Source organism: Periplaneta americana, chromosome 6, assembly GCF_040183065.1.
Source record: "Periplaneta americana isolate PAMFEO1 chromosome 6, P.americana_PAMFEO1_priV1, whole genome shotgun sequence".
Classification (NCBI taxonomy): Eukaryota; Metazoa; Arthropoda; class Insecta; order Blattodea; family Blattidae; genus Periplaneta; species Periplaneta americana.
In genome coordinates this window covers 147242682-147259454 of record NC_091122.1, presented here as the reverse complement: position 1 = coordinate 147259454, position 16773 = coordinate 147242682, and the positions used below count along the sequence as shown (strand labels likewise).

At 35.8% G+C, this 16773-nt stretch overlaps 1 protein-coding gene across 1 annotated transcript in view; it reads left to right on the top strand.

Annotated features, from left to right (window-relative positions):
• The window catches only part of LOC138702273 (carbonic anhydrase 2-like), a 56812-nt gene extending 42713 nt beyond the window's left edge, over positions 1–14099 (top strand). Inside the window, exons 5-9 of the mRNA XM_069829854.1 lie at positions 3808–3975; positions 4799–4949; positions 10113–10218; positions 13412–13639; positions 13763–14099. Coding sequence (XP_069685955.1) covers positions 3808–3975; positions 4799–4949; positions 10113–10218; positions 13412–13639; positions 13763–13948 — 839 coding nt within the window. The 3' untranslated portion in view covers positions 13949–14099. The remainder of the gene's footprint in view (positions 1–3807; positions 3976–4798; positions 4950–10112; positions 10219–13411; positions 13640–13762) is intronic.
• Positions 14100–16773: the final 2674 nt, after the last annotated feature.

Sequence of the window (16773 nt, the reverse complement as noted above, 5' to 3'; positions counted from 1 at the left end):
AGAAGTGTGTTTGTCAGTGAAGTGTGTTGTGTCAGTGAAGCGTGTTGTGTCAGTGAAGAAGTGTGTTTGTCAGTGAAGTGTGTTGTGTCAGTGAAGAAGTGTGTTTGTCAGTGAAGTGTGTTGTGTCGGTGAAGAAGTGTGTTTGTCAGTGAAGTGTGTTGTGTCAGTGAAGCGTTTTGTGTCAGTGAAGAAGTGTGTTTGTCAGTGAAGTGTGTTGTGTCAGTGAAGCGTGTTTGTCAGTGAAGTGTGTTGTATCAGTGAAGAAGTGTGTTTGTCAGTGAAGTGTGTTGTGTCAGTGAAGCGTGTTTGTCAGTGAAGTGTGTTGTGTCAGTGAAGTGTGTTGTGTCAGTGAAGTGTGTTTGTCAGTGAAGTGTGTTGTGTCCAGTGAAGCGTGTTTGTCAGTGAAGTGTGTTTGTCAGTGAAGTGTGTTGTGTCAGTGAAGTGTGTTGTGTCAGTGAAGTGTGTTGTGTCAGTGAAGCGTGTTTGTCAGTGAAGTGTGTTTGTCAGTGAAGTGTGTTGTGTCAGTGAAGAAGTGTGTTTGTCAGTGAAGTGTGTTGTATCAGTGAATAAGTGTGTTTGTCAGTGAAGTGTGTTGTGTCAGTGAAGCGTGTTGTGTCAGTGAAGCGTGTTGTGTCAGTGAAGAAGTGTGTTTGTCAGTGAAGTGTGTTGTGTCAGTGAAGAAGTGTGTTTGTCAGTGAAGTGTGTTGTGTCAGTGAAGAAGTGTGTTTGTCAGTGAAGTGTGTTGTGTCAGTGAAGCGTGTTGTGTCAGTGAAGAAGTGTGTTTGTCAGTGAAGTGTGTTGTGTCAGTGAAGCGTGTTTGTCAGTGAAGTGTGTTGTGTCAGTGAAGTGTGTTGTGTCAGTGAAGTGTGTTTGTCAGTGAAGTGTGTTGTGTCCAGTGAAGCGTGTTTGTCAGTGAAGTGTGTTTGTCAGTGAAGTGTGTTGTGTCAGTGAAGTGTGTTGTGTCAGTGAAGTGTGTTGTGTCAGTGAAGTGTGTTGTGTCATTGAAGCGTGTTTGTCAGTGAAGTGTGTTTGTCAGTGAAGTGTGTTGTGTCAGTGAAGAAGTGTGTTTGTCAATGAAGTGTGTTGTATCAGTAAAGAAGTGTGTTTGTCAGTGAAGTGTGTTGTGTCAGTGAAGCGTGTTGTGTCAGTGAATAAGTGTGTTTGTCAGTGAAGTGTGTTGTATCAGTGAAGAAGTGTGTTTGTCAGTGAAGTGTGTTGTGTCAGTGAAGAAGTGTGTTTGTCAGTGAAATGTGTTGTGTCAGTGAAGCGTGTTGTGTCAGTGAAGCGTGTTGTGTCAGTGAAGAAGTGTGTTTGTCAGTGAAGTGTGTTGTGTCAGTGAAGCGTGTTTGTCAGTGAAGTGTGTTGTGTCAGTGAAGAAGTGTGTTTGTCAGTGAAGTGTGTTGTGTCAGTGAAGCGTGTTGTGTCAGTGAAGTTTTATAGTTTCAAGTGGTAGAGCAAAGTATTTGAACAGTGAAATGTTTTTGAAGTGTCAGTGAAATCAGGATAATATCAGCGAAATGTGTCGTAGTACCTGTGCAATATGTGAGTTGACAGCGAAATGAGTGTAGTGCTGTATGAACATATCATACTCGTGGGTTTTAGTTCGAACTTAAGGATAAGATACAAATTAGATTTACTTTAAATGTTATTTTAAGTGATCGTGCTTCATTTAATTTAGGATGCTCCTTGTTAATTTTATTATATTATTGTAATTATTTATTATTATTAATATTAATTATTATTAGTATTATTAATTACTTATTAATTGTGTTTATTATTGAGTGCAATTAGTTGCCACTGCCACCGGATATTTACGCATTGCAATGTGAATAAATACATACATACATTAGTGGACCAAGTTCTTTCAATCAATAGATCTTGAAAGAAAAGAGGATTTGCTCATCATTGTAACGTGGCTGTTGAAAACAAGAAATTTCCAGATATATTTCCTTGAGATTTGTTAGTAGATTTAATTTATAATTTGCTATTGTATTTGTGGTCAAAATGTTTTCTAACCAGGATATAATAGATATGCACCTCATGCACAGACATGCTAATTGCAATGCGAAATGAAGCGTTTGAATGCTGAACAGTTTCCTAGCAGAAGTTAACCAAGAACAAGATATGCAGAATTATGCACGGACTTTGTAAACAAAGATGTAAATAAAAAGTTGTAATAAATTGTGAATCGCCTTTAATAATTTTTCCAGCATTCAGTTGCTTGGTTTTATTTTCAATAATTTTATTTTCCGTAACAATTATGTATGTATTTATTCATACTGCAAATGGATAAATACCCGGTGACAGTGGTAACTAATTACACTCAATAATGACAATTAATAATAAACACAATTAATAAGTAATTAATAATACTAATAAAATAATTAATTTTTTATTTTACTGGGTTATTTTACGACCTGTATCAACATCTAGGTTATTTAGCGTCTGAATGAAATTAAGGTGATAATGCCGGTGAAATGTGTCCGGGGTCCAGCACTGAAAGTTACCCAGCATTTGCTCGTATTGGGTTGAGGGAAAACCTCGGAAAAAACCTCAACCAGGTAACTTGCCCCGACCGGGATTCGAACCCGGGCCACCTGGTTTCGCGGCCAGACGCGCTGACCGTTACTCCACAGGTGTGGACTTATAATAATTAATAATAATAATAATAATAATAATAATAATAATAATAATAATAATAATAAATAACAACAGTATAATAAAATTAACAAGGAACATCCTAAATTAAATGAAGCACGATCACCTAAAATAACATTTAAAGTAAATCTAACTAAAATCCACGAGTATGATATATTCATACATGCACAAATAGGCTACACTACACTCATTTCGCTGTCAACTCACTCACTACACTGGTACTACGACACATTTCAGTGATACTATCCTGATTTCACTAACACTTCAAAAACATTTCACTGTTTAAATACGAGTACTTTGTATTACCACAAGAAATTAAAGGGCCATATTCATAGACATTCTTAGCGCGGGCTTCCGGTGGATGATCAACGAACTAACGTTTTTCGTGTTCATAAACCAGTGTTAGCGATATGACATGATATGAATCCTGTACAAGTAATCACTCGATAGCCGGGGCTAGTTTAGCACGCTCGTAGCGCTGGCTAGCGAAATGTCTATGCAGAGCACCCTAAAACTTCAATAATACAAATACACTTCACTGACACAACATAATTCACTGACACAACACACTTCTTCAGTGATACAACACTTCAAATAACAAAACATCAATTACACCCTTTAAATAGTGTGCATAATATCCTACTACCGTATATTAGTAAAGTCCTTAAGCCTATTTTAATTACATTTTTGGTTATTGCTAAAGTCTTCAGTAATAATATAGACTATGGATTATATCGTATTTTTTTCTGCCCTTAAAATATAAAACATCATTATCTTGAGGTTTCAGGAAGAAGAGAATCCCAATGAAAACAGATGACATACGTATACATTTACTGTACAAATTTCACTAAAGGATCCATGCGAGGGGAATATGGTTCTTGCGGGATAAGAGGAGAGGATAAACTAACAGATCAGCGCTTCTGAAGAAGCAGGTGAATGGGGGTGGCGTCATTGGCCGACTGGGACAAACAAGGCTCAGTCATTGGTCGGCCGGTTCCGTGTCGGGGGTTGTTTATAAAAGTGGGGGAAAAATTCTCATTCCATGCTTGGCTCTTTTCCTGAAATGCGGACAGTACGTTAAGAATTATGTATAAATAATTATTTTAAACCATATCTCATACAGTTTTCATATAATTTAACTTTTACCAGGTCAAAAGTTGTGGCATAAGCATCATGAAACATGTGGTGGGGAGCACCAATCGCCCATCCATATTGTCGGACATCGCGCCATTCCACTGTCTTTACGCGCTGTAGAGATGGTCGGCTACCATGACCCACTGCCAGGACCTCTCAACCTCACCAACAATGGACACTCAGGTATAGTGCCATAATGTTTAGATAGCTAGATGTGGATTTATTCAACAATGATATATTACATAAAAATGTATTACATTAACAGGATTTGTCCCTAAATCCTGCGCACGAGTCTTTTGACCTATGTGCTTTGCAAAACAGATTTTACTTTGTAGATTGCTCCCCCCTCATCTACGATTAACTCATAGATTAATATGCAAGTGCTACATACAAAACACATTATATCATATAGACTACCCTAACCTAACTTATTAACAGACACAAAAGTGAATAATTGAATAGTTATCAATATCCGTGTAATACCTTCGTCAGTTCGTGTCATAAACTGCAACAGCTCACGTTCTAAGCTGTTTCGGCTTGAAGAGGAACAATTCAATCGCTTCTCTTCACTTCGTCGTAATGCCCCTTACAATGCCACACTCCACACAAAGCACTTCAATAATCTCTCCCTTAGTTCTTTTTCCAGAGGTCCGCAGAAGATGCTTCTTTTTCTATTAAATCTTCCTTGGCCATTGCTATCCTCCTTTTGACTTCCTGGAAGTAGTTCATGTTACTGCTTGTAGTACTCCCAAAGTATTTGAAGCTGTTCACTTGTTCTACTACCGCATTTAGTATTCGCACGTTTACCTTCTTTATTTTTCTTTCAACAATCATAGTCTTCGTCATTTGCATTTATCTTCATCCCATACTGCTCACAGCTGTCATTTATCTCCAGTAGCATATCCCTTAGTATCGTCTCCTCTTCTGCCATATCATCAGCAATAGTTTAATTTTGTTGTTATTGGATGGGTACTGAACTGATGCTATATTTATGCGTTCTTAACAGTGAAGCTTAAGCCAGAGGGTTTGAAGAATACTGGTAACCCACCTGCAGTTTACGGAGCCCTGCTCAGTGATCATTATATACTGGAGAGTTTTCACTTCCACTGGGGTCTACGTAATTACCGCGGAAGCGAACACAGAGTTAATGGAATAAGGTACTGTACAGTAGTAGCACAGTCTAGTATATACAGTCACGAAGCTTGAGTTTATAAGGGTACTAGAAACAATAGACTGTGCAGGTACTATTTCGCATTGTCTGTAATGAGGCGATAGTAGCGATCCTAGTGGTTAACAACTATCTATGGATGTATATTTACTACGCATTGAGCTTCGTGACTGTATATACTAGACCAGGGATGTCGAGCAGCGCTCTCGAGCTGTGAACTGTAGAGCCTTCACTCCTTCCTTACCGTGCAACGGTTGAACACAGGTAGCAGGCAGTCCGGCCGAATGATAGTAAACAAAAGCGAAACTGCGGCAGCTGGCACTTTGACAACTTTTATACATCTTACTAATTGATTAGGAACTCAGTTTAGATTTGCACTTGATGAACTCTGATAAACAAAGAATGTAGACTACATGAGGATGAATTATGATGAAATGATAATGATAATGATAATAATAATAGTAATAATAATAATAATAATAATAATAATAATAATAATAATAATAATAGAATTTTATCTACTGGGTTATTCCTTGAATGTTGTTCTTTAGTGACAGAAATAGGTAAATCATAATAATAATAATAATAATAATAATAATAATAATAATAATAATAATAATAATGTTGTTGATATCATGTTTAAAAAACCAACTTTGTGTGTATGTGTTGTAGCAGTGCAACCTCAAGTTCAGAAACGTAAACTATTTTGATGTACAAAATTAATTGCTTTTAGCGTGACTTGAAATTTGTTCATAGTTTTTGTTACAGATTCAAAAATATCTCCTTCTCGAGTTCGATCCTTTACTGAAATGACATCTACAAGATCTCCACGAACATTGAAATGTGATTCGACACTCCTTATGAATATACTATACTCGTAGCTAGCTGCGCCGTATCTTTCCAGTCGGTACTTTCATCAAGAGGTATAGTTAGTAATAAGTGAAAGTTTTCATTCTTGCTATCAGTTGTTCCTCCAAGTTATCTCCCATTTATTATACGCACTCTGCAACAATATTACGAGACAAACATATAGATTAAAATCATTAACGTATTTCGGACATATCCTTTTTGCAATAGCTATGAGACAGCGTTTCACAAATTCTCCGTCACTAAATAGCTTTGAAGCCGTTGCAATAATTTCACAGATTTTGTAGCTAACACGAACCAAGCTTATTCTACTAACACCTGATGATGATGGAAGGTTTTCTGAATTCAATCTTGATTTTAATTCTCCTACAGCCTTTTCACGAGTGAAACAGGATAACTTTTCTGATCCTTAAGCTTCAGCATGACTTGTAGAATTAAAATGCCTTTTAATATTATGATGGCTAATGTATCCAAGTTCTTTTCTACATATTAAGCAATGTGCCTTTCCGTCCTTTAAGATAAATAAATATTTATCTGTCCACTCACTATTGAATCGGCGTTCCATATCCATACTAGCAGCCAGAGTTGATAAACACACTGCGTACAGAACACTGCTACAGCAACCTGACTGACTGTCGTTTCAGCTCAGCTACAGTAGGAAACAGTATTAATCGTTTCACAGTTTGAGAGCGCTGTTCGACATCCCTGTACTAGACTGTGATAGCACATTATACAATTTTCAAAGTCAAATAAATTATGTAAACGGCTAGAAACGAATATCGGATGGGAGATTAGAAGCAAATATAGATAGAATACGATCTAAATTTTGTAAAAAATATTTGAGGGTCCCATGAAATGCGTCAAATATAGCAGCCAGATTAAAAATGAGGATGGAGGGTAGTAGGGGAATAATATTAGTTAGGAAAATTATATTTTTGGATTATATTGTAGAGAAAGAAGAAAATGATATCTTGAAAAGATGTTTAAGATTCCTACATACGACGAAAACTAAGTCTAATTGGATAAAAATATTAGAAAATAATGTAAGCAGTTTAGAACTGAATTGGTTATGATAAGAAATTGGTGCAATTAATATAAATTTGAAAGGTAAAATTATAATGGAGAGAAGTAACGAGATAGTGAGACAGGAAATGTTTAGGAATTTAAATGGTTTAAAATCATTAATAAGTTATAAAGAAATGAAAATCATATGGGGACAGGAAGAATATACAACAGTTAACAACGGGGAAGAAAGGATGGGACTCGCGTGGTGGATACTGGGAATTTGGAGGTTAAAAATAGAAGAAGAGACGTAGAAAAAGATATAGACTATGTCCTTTATGTAAAAAAAAAAAAAAAAAAAAAAAAAAAAAAAAAAAAAAAAAAAAAAAAAAAAAAAAGACGCGTTACACATTCTACTATGTCTAGAAAATGAAGGGACAAGAAAATATATTCTTGAGAAGCCATTACTAAAACAAAGCCATCAGCGTAGCTCTGTCGGCTAAGGCGCTTGCCTGCCGATCCGGAGTTGCGGTCGGGCGCGTGTTCGATTCCCGCTTGGGCTGATTATCTGGTTGGGGTTTTTCCGAGGTTTTTCCCAACCGTAAGGGAAATGTCAGATAATCTATGGCGAATCCTCGGCCTCATCTCGCCAAATACCATCTCGCTATCACCAATCCCATCGACGCTAAATAACCTTGTAGTTGATACAGCGTCGTTAAATAACCAAGTAAAAAAAATACTAAAACAAAATGTAGAAATAGCATGTAAGAAATTGTATAGAACAGTAAACGGAAGAAAATCGAGAGAATTCGGAAAATTTTTGTATGTAGCTAGTAAAGAAAAAATGGGAAGGGAAAACTAAGGTATAAACTAGTTATCTCAAATTTCAAATTAATTATAATTGATTGAATTAAATTAGCTCATAAATTAAGTTACTACTTTACCTTATAGGTTTATCTAAATTTAAATAAATATGTAGTCTACTAGTTAATTTAACTGAAGAATATTGCTGGAGAACTTTTAGGCTAAGTGTAGTGTAAATATTCATAATTTAAATATTGTATTGATTAAGGCTGGTTGAGTGGAAGAGAAGGCCTTATGGCCTTAACTCTGCCAGCGAAAATAAAACATTATTATTATTATTATTATTATTATTATTATTATTATTATTATTATTATTATTATTATTATTAAACATATCGTCGTTGTTCCTGCAATAACTCCTATGTGCAAAATATACCATTTTTCAGTAGGAAGAAAAAACACATTTTTTCATTCTATGGCAGCCGTACATAGGGGATTGTGAATTCTTACATTTTCGAAACAAAGAAATATAATTACATATAAGAGATTTTATTATTTCCTGTATCACTATTTAAGTTATTTAATACAGCAAAAATCTGAAAATCGATAAATATGTCACATAGGAGTTATCGCAGGAACAACGACGATATGCAGGCCTATATAAGAAATATCAATTAGAGGAAAAGAGTTTTTGTTAAACTAGAATGTTTATACGTAGTATGGAGTATATACAGTAATAGTTATTAATAGTAAAATGAGTTAACAGAAATGTAACAGGACCACCATTAACGAATAATATACAAATTGTACATAATTTTGATGACAATAAATACACACACATATCGGCTTGGGGGATTATTGTGCTAACCATACGATACTTTGGTACTGGTTGGATGTGGACGTGAGACCAACAGCTGGCTGGTCGACCATGGCCCTTCATGGGCTGTAGTGCTACGGATTTAATTAATATTTAAAATTATTTATACATCTCATACATGTAGGCTTATTCGCAGTGTTTGTGGCTCGAGACACACTGGTCTTCCATTTAGGCGACCCCGGTTCGATCCCTGGTCATTTCGTGATAGAATTTGTGGTGAATGAAGCAGAAGTTGCAGAGAAGACATTGCAGAATGTTTTTCTCTAGTGAACTTTCGTTTCCTCTCTTTAATTTCGCCAACACTCTCCACCTTTCATTCATTTCATCATCATCTGCAATAGTTTAGTTTTGGGGATAGTATGGATTTCCGATGTTAATATAAAAGAGTCTTTGGACTACGTGAACTGGGGCTAACCATTTCATTTATTCATTCATTTTGTAAACAAAAATCATCTCAAAGAAATAAATTCCATATAAATAGGACAGAAAATGGTCCAGAATGGCAACGGCTAAGTGTGGAACATACACCACAGAGAACAAATTTTGATCAATGATTTATTTAACAATTAAATTAATTGAAGGGCTTAGAGCCATAGTGGGCCAAACGCCATATATTAAAAACGGAGAAAACAAGGGTTAACATTAAGTGAATACCATAATTCAATGAAACATACGGCAAATAACATAAAGTATGCACATTAAAACTAAATGATAAGTCAATCTTCATTAAAGTATGGTATTCAGAGCCATAGTGGGCCAAGCGTCACATATTAAAAACGGAGAAAACAAGGGTTAAAGTTAAATGAATATCATAATTTAATGAAACATATAGCAAGTAATATAAAGTATGCACATTAAAACTAAATGATATGTCAATCTTCACTAAAGTATGGTATTTGAACTATAGTGGGCTAAGCGCCATATATTAAAAATGAAAAAAAAACAAGGGTTAAAATTAAGTGAATACCATAATTCAAGAAACATACAGCAAGTAACATAAAGCATGCACATTAAAACTAAATGATAAGTCAATCTTCATTAAAGTATGGTATTCAGAGCCATAGTGGGCCAAGCGTCACATATTAAAAACGGAGAAAACAAGGGTTAAAATTAATTGAGTATCACAATTTAATGAAACATATAGCAAGTAATATAAAGTATGCACATTAAAACTAAATGATAAGTCAATCTTCATTAAACTATGGTATTCAGAGGCATAGTGGGCCAAGCGCCACATATTAAAACGCAGAAAACAAGGGTTAAAATTAAGTGGTTCCCATAATTTAATGAAACTTATAACAAGTAATATAAAGCATGCACATTAAAACTAAATGATATATCAATCTTCACTAAACTGTGGTATTCACTTAACTTTAACCCTTGCTTTCTCCGTTTTTAATAAATGGCGCTTGACCTATTATGGCTCTAAACCCTTCAATTATCTATTAATTAAATATAATATTTTTAAATGGCAGAGAGGTTATGCGCATGAGCAGTGGAAGTTATAGTGTCAATTTTGTCTTCAGATAGGCAGCTAAAAGGCCAATATGAACAAATGAGAACTTAATCAATAATATGATGTTAATTTACTTATTAACACAGGTATCCAATGGAGATGCACATCATACACCGAAAACAAACCTACAGATCAGTTGAGGAGGCTCTGTCACATAACGACGGGCTAACTGTCCTTGCATTCTTCTTTCAAGTAAGTAATTTCCCGCTCATAGGAAATTAAACGCAGAATAAATATGGGAAATACCTGCTATTATTCGGTTGAGAAGCTTTTGTCATTTAGTCTGGTTTCAAAAAAACTGAAAGTTAGAATTTATAAAACAGTTATGTTACCTGTTGTTCTGTATGATTGTAAAGCTTAGATTGTCACTTTGAGAGAGGAAGAGAGGTTAAGTGTGTTTGAGAATAAGCTGCTTAGGAAAATATTTGCTGCTAAGAGGGATGAAGTTAAAGGTGAATGGAGAAAGTTACACAACGCACAACTGCACGCATTGTATTCGTCACCTGACATAATTAGGAACATCAAATTCAGATGTTTGAGATGGGCGAGGCATGTAGCACGTATGGTTGAATCCGGAAATACGTATAGAGTGTTAGTTGGGAGATCGGAGGGAAAAGACCTTTGGTGTGGCCGAGACGTAGATGGGAGGATAATATTAAAATGGATTTGAGGGCGTTGGTATATGATGATAGGGACTGGATTAATCTTGATCAGGCGGGCTTGTGTGAGGGCAGCAATGAACCTCCGGGTTCTCTAAAAGTCATTTGTAATAATTATGTCGCACATGCATATCGGCAAGTACTTCCATAAGTCACATCATGACAGTTACCTTATCACAACAAATTTCAGTAGTCATTATCAATGACTGGCATTGTCGTAAAACTATTTGACTTGGTCTTGGGGGATGGAGGGAGCACGTTACACTGAACTCGGCACGCAAACTCTAAAATTATTGCTTTTTTTGTGTATTTTGTATCATAAATAATGAAACTCATGTCTGTGTCACTATTCAACAGCAATAATTAATCATTGCCGTAAGATATTTTGCCATTACAAGCAATTTTTAAATATAGGCCTATACTTCTTGGAAGCACTGAATAACGCTACTGGGTAGTTTGTCTTAAGAGGCATATTTTATCAGGAACTACACTAGTTTAAAATAATAATAATAATAATAATAATAATAATAATAATAATAATGATAGTAATGGTTTTGTTTAACCTAGGAAAGATAAGGCCTGAGGTCTTCTCTAACATTCAATCAGGAGTAAAACTTCGACACAAAGGACATTAGCAATATATCACATATTATAGTACACAAAAATTGAAACTGATAATCATAGTACAATGTAAACAATAAGTCAATAGAAATTAGTCATATACAGGATGTTTCCGAGGTGGTGTTACAAACTTTCAGGGATGATGGCGAAGGGCACAGTATCAATTTGAGATAAGGAACCCTGGTCCGAAAATGACCGAGTCGAAAGTTACAAGCACAAATAGTTGTGTGGAAATGAAATAATTTTATTCCTCTGTACACCTTATTTATGTGTATTTATCTGTACATCTTACACATACTGTATTCATCTGACGTTGTTTACTTAGAGTATTCCATTCAGTGCGCTGTCTGAGGGGTGGGGACAGGAAACTACACTAAGCAATGCAGATAGCGTAATGTGTAACGGACATGGTCGGTCCTGATATGCACGTCTGTAGACAGCAGTGTATGTGTACAAGTTGCAGTGTCCAGTCCTAGTGAAATGGAGGAGTACACGAGAGCGGAATAAGCAGACCTGATTTTCGAATACGGATGAGCCAATGGGAACAGAAGACAAACTCACAGATTATATGGGGCAAGTACCCACGTAGGAGATCCGGCCCATACCATCTTTCCACGACTGTTCCAAAGGTTAAGGGAAGGAGGGCACGTGGTGCCAAATTACAATTCCATTTCCACACAACTATTTATGCTTATAACCTTCGACTCAGTCATTTCCGGACCAAGGTTCCTTATCTCAAATTGATACATGTGCCCTTCGCCATCATCCCTGAAAGTCGGTAACACCACCTCGGAAACACCCTTTATAACACAGGCTATAGAAATCTTTACATAGGCTATAGGAAGATTGGAAAAATCATAATAAAATGCCAATAGTAAGTCAAAATGAGTGAGACACAATGTATAGAAATATTATTTTGAGACAATCTTCTTACATGTTTATTTAATATGTGTTCCCAACTGAGAATAAATTCGAAATGAACTTCGAGATTCTTTACAAACGAGCTAAACAGGATAACTATCCTGGTGTCAGTTACCTCATAAGAGGAAAGATATAGTCATCTATGAAGAATATCCAAGAGCCCATTCATGGGTCAGCACCAAAAAAAAAATTGTCGTTTTCGGAATATATTAATGAAATCAAGATGTTCTGCAACCTTACTGCAGTGCGCTCCGTTCCTGGCAGAGCTTTCAGCACGACCCGTTGCCGTCAACCTGGCTGCAACGAGACAGAAACTCTTGGCCACGTGTTGGGCTTTTGTCGGAAAGGAGAGTTATTGCGCAACAACAGGCATCATAGAGTCCTTAGAGCTATCGCCCGTCTTCTTCGGAACAAGGGTTGGGAAGTTCATTCTATTTTTATAACAATATTCATATTTAATTAATTATATTTATTTGCTATTAATTTCCGGATCCTCGTGGTCATCCTTAATTAAGGCCGGATGAGATTTTTTTCTCTCTCTCTCTCTAGTTCTACAGGTGGAATATTGAGATCGTTAATATCAGGAATTAATATAAGATTCGCAAATAGGATAGTGTGATTTATATGCAAGGTCATTAATTTCAGAGGGTTATTCTGTAAGATATTTCAAACAAAAAGTTTAATAAAATTTTGATCATTTTTGCTTCCTTTTCGAGATAATGTTTTGGGAAAATCATAGATTTAATATTCCCAATATTCTCAGTCAATTTGAGAGAGCGTGTATAATGATAGTAAATGACTGATAGAATTTTAGTTTCGTCCTTTAAATGTGCAGAAATTTGACCCGAACAAATGTAACTTTTCGTACTTTTAAAATGTTAGATTTGTTCGGATAAATCTTCTGCACATTTAAAGGACAAAACTGAAATTCTTTCAGTAACTTATTATCATAATACAGTGCCCTCTTAAATTAACTGAACATTCTGGGAATTAAATCAAAGGCTTTCCCAAAACACGCTATGAAATATTTCTCGAAAATGAAGCAAAAACGAGCAAAATTATATTAACCGTTTTTGTTTGAAATATCTCAAAGAATAATCCCCTGAAATTAACGACATTACTTATGGTTCCCTCCGTATGTATGTATGCATGTATGATTTACATTATGTATGTATTTATTTCAGTTACGAGAGAAAGACAACCAAAAGCTGCAGCCATTATTGAAGAAACTTGGCGACGTGACGCAAGAAGGCCAGTCCGTGCACTTGGACACCACGTTCACCATGTCCTCACTACTTCCAAACGACCGAGATGTATATTACACATATCGTGGCTCACTCACAACACCTCCCTGTTCTGAAGCCGTCATATGGATCGTTTTTCCCGAGCCTCAGTTCATTTCAATTCGACAAGTGAGTGCAGTAATATCGGACTAAGTTATAGTAAAGAAATCTCCTGTTTATGTAGGAATAATAATTAAGTTCTGGAATGACATATGTACCATTTAAATTTAAAAACATATTTTTGTTTTTCAGCTGAAGAAGTTCAGGAGATTATCATCTGGCGAATCGAAAATGGCAGATAATTACAGAATCTTGCAGGATCTTGGAAATAGATTGATATATGTAAGAAGAATGTTCTCGGATAAGTCTGCAGGTAGAAACTTTACTAACGACGAGAAAATCTGGTATAACCAGAAAGAGATATCGCATAAGCAATAATGTGCATTGGAACAGACTATAATATCTTATTGAAAGCAAAATTATCTCATAGGATGTATGTTAAGTCATTAGAGCTGTGATATTCAATGGATTTGAAGTATTCTATTTAAAAGTAGGCCTAAATGTAATAAGTAAACAAATTTGTATAGAATTAATTTAGTTGTTCGCTTAAATTTAGAATACTTTTTAATACTGTAATACCCAAATAACTCGGGGAGTCTGCGCCAATTGCAAGGATTGTCGTATTTCCTTCGTGGGTCATTAGCCACAGGATCCCATGAATTTGGTCTTCTGGAGAAGATGACGCTATAATAGGCCCAATTTCTTCACCTCGGCATTTCTTCCATTATTTCTGCCCCACTTAACACACCTAATGCAAAACTATGGTACAATATCAACAAATGTAATTAAATAAGGCGAGGGAGGGTAAGTAAGTTAGGAATAATTGAAGTAGCAATCTACATTTTTCAATAAGAGGCCTGGAGCTATCACCACTAGATGGCAGTATTATGGTATATCGGTGTGCGCATAAGCGGAAAAGGAAGCAGCAGTTGCAAGATGACGGTACCTCTGTACGAATGTAGAGTTCTAATACTCAATAGTAGACTGCTTTACGTAACGGGAAATGTTTACTATACACGAGCAGCATTTCTGTATGAATATCCTTTGCTGCCGGACAATTTCCCAGAAAAATCTAACAGCTGAACGCTGCTCGACAATGGTGCACTCGTGCCGCCATATTGCAACTGCTGTTTCTTCGTTTCATCTATGTGAAAGTGTAACATCTTGATACCTGGATAATATTGTCATCTAGCAATGATAGTTTCAACTGTTGGTTGCTACTTCGATTTATAACTTAGGGTCTACTTACTGACTCGCCTGTGCAATAATTATGAACACGAGGACTTATAAAAATAGTTTTTATTACTACAAGTACAACATAACAGAAACTGTGTCAGTGTATATAAAATATTGTAATATTATGCAATAAATGTACTGTGCATAACCTACATAATTGAAGAAAGTCTATTTTTCACGTCAAGCTATCGTATCATATGGAAGGTTAGTATGAACTGGTAGGCTATAGATTAGTGTATCAAATATGATAACTTTTCGAGTGTGACGTCAACTACAGGAAATAACGCTGAAATTTTGTTACTTAACACAAAGAATTGTCAGTTTTATTCTTTACATGTTTAGATAACCTACATTACTTATTCATATTCAATTATATTTTTACATAACATTACAATTCACCTACTCACAGAGTTGTTAAAGGACTATCATCATCATTATCATCATCATCATCATCATCATCATCATCATCATCATCAGCAGAAGCACCACCATAATCTTTCAAGAGTAAAACTAATGAGGATCATGAAGGGGTGAACTATTCTACCCACTGTTCCCTGAGGTCCTTATATCCTTAGGTCCCTATTTGAGCATCTGATTATCTTCGATTCTCTTAACATGATCCAGCCATGTACTCTTTTATTCTATTCGTTCCTAAAAGTAGGCCTATAGCCTATTTAGTTCTGCTCTATTTTCTTTCTATCATTTTTCTTTTATCCAGAGGACTATAACTTACTATTCTTATAGGAATCTTATTTAAGCTGTTTATATTCTATGTTCATGATATTTTGTGATAGTTCAAAATTTCAGAACAATAAAAATAGCATCGGAACTGTCGTAGCTTTATACAGTTTTCTTTAATGTTATTTTGATTGTTACTTACTTACTTACTTACTTACAAATGGCTTTTAAGGAACCCGAAGGTTCATTGCCGCCCTCACATAAGCCCGCCATCGGTCCCTATCCTGTGCAAGATTAAGCCAGTCTCTATCATCATACCCCACCTCCTTCAAATCCATTTTAATATTATCCTCCCATCTACGTCTCGGCCTCCCTAAAGGTCTTTTTCCCTCCGGTCTCCCAACTAACACTCTATATGCATTTCTGGATTCGCCCATACGTGCTACATGCCCTGCCCATCTCAAACGTCTGGATTTCAAGTTCCTAATTATGTCAGGTGAAGAATACAATGCGTGCAGTTCTGTGTTGTGTAACTTTCTCCATTCTCCTGTAACTTCATCCCGCTTAGCCCCAAATATTTTCCTAAGCACCTTATTCTCAAACACCCTTAACCTATGTTCCTCTCTCAGAGTGAGAGTCCAAGTTTCACAGCCATATAGAAGAACCGGTAATATAACTGTTTTATAAATTCTAACTTTCAGATTTTTGGACAGCAGACTGGATGATAAGAGCTTCTCAACCGAATAATAACACGCATTTCCCATATTTATTCTGCGTTTAATTTCCTCCCGAGTGTCATTTACATTTGTTACTGTTGCTCCAAGATATTTGAATTTTTCCACCTCTTCGAAGGATAAATCTCCAATATTTATATTTCCATTTCGTACAATATTCTGGTCACGAGACATAATCATATACTTTGTCTTTTCGGGATTTACTTCCAAACCGATCGCTTTACTTGCTTCAAGTAAAATTTCCGTGTTTTCCCTAATCGTTTGTGTATTTTCTCCTAACATATTCACGTCATCTGCATAGACAAGAAGCTGATGTAGCCCGTTCAATTCCAAACCCTGCCTGTTATCCTGAACTTTCCTAATGGCATATTCTAAAGCGAAGTTAAAAAGTAAAGGTGATAGTGCATCTCCCTGCTTTAGCCCGCAGTGAATTGGAAAAGGATCAGATAGAAACTGACCTATACGGACTCTGCTGTATGTTTCACTGAGACACATTTTAATTAATCGAACTAGTTTCTTGGGAATACCAAATTCAATAAGAATATCATATAATAC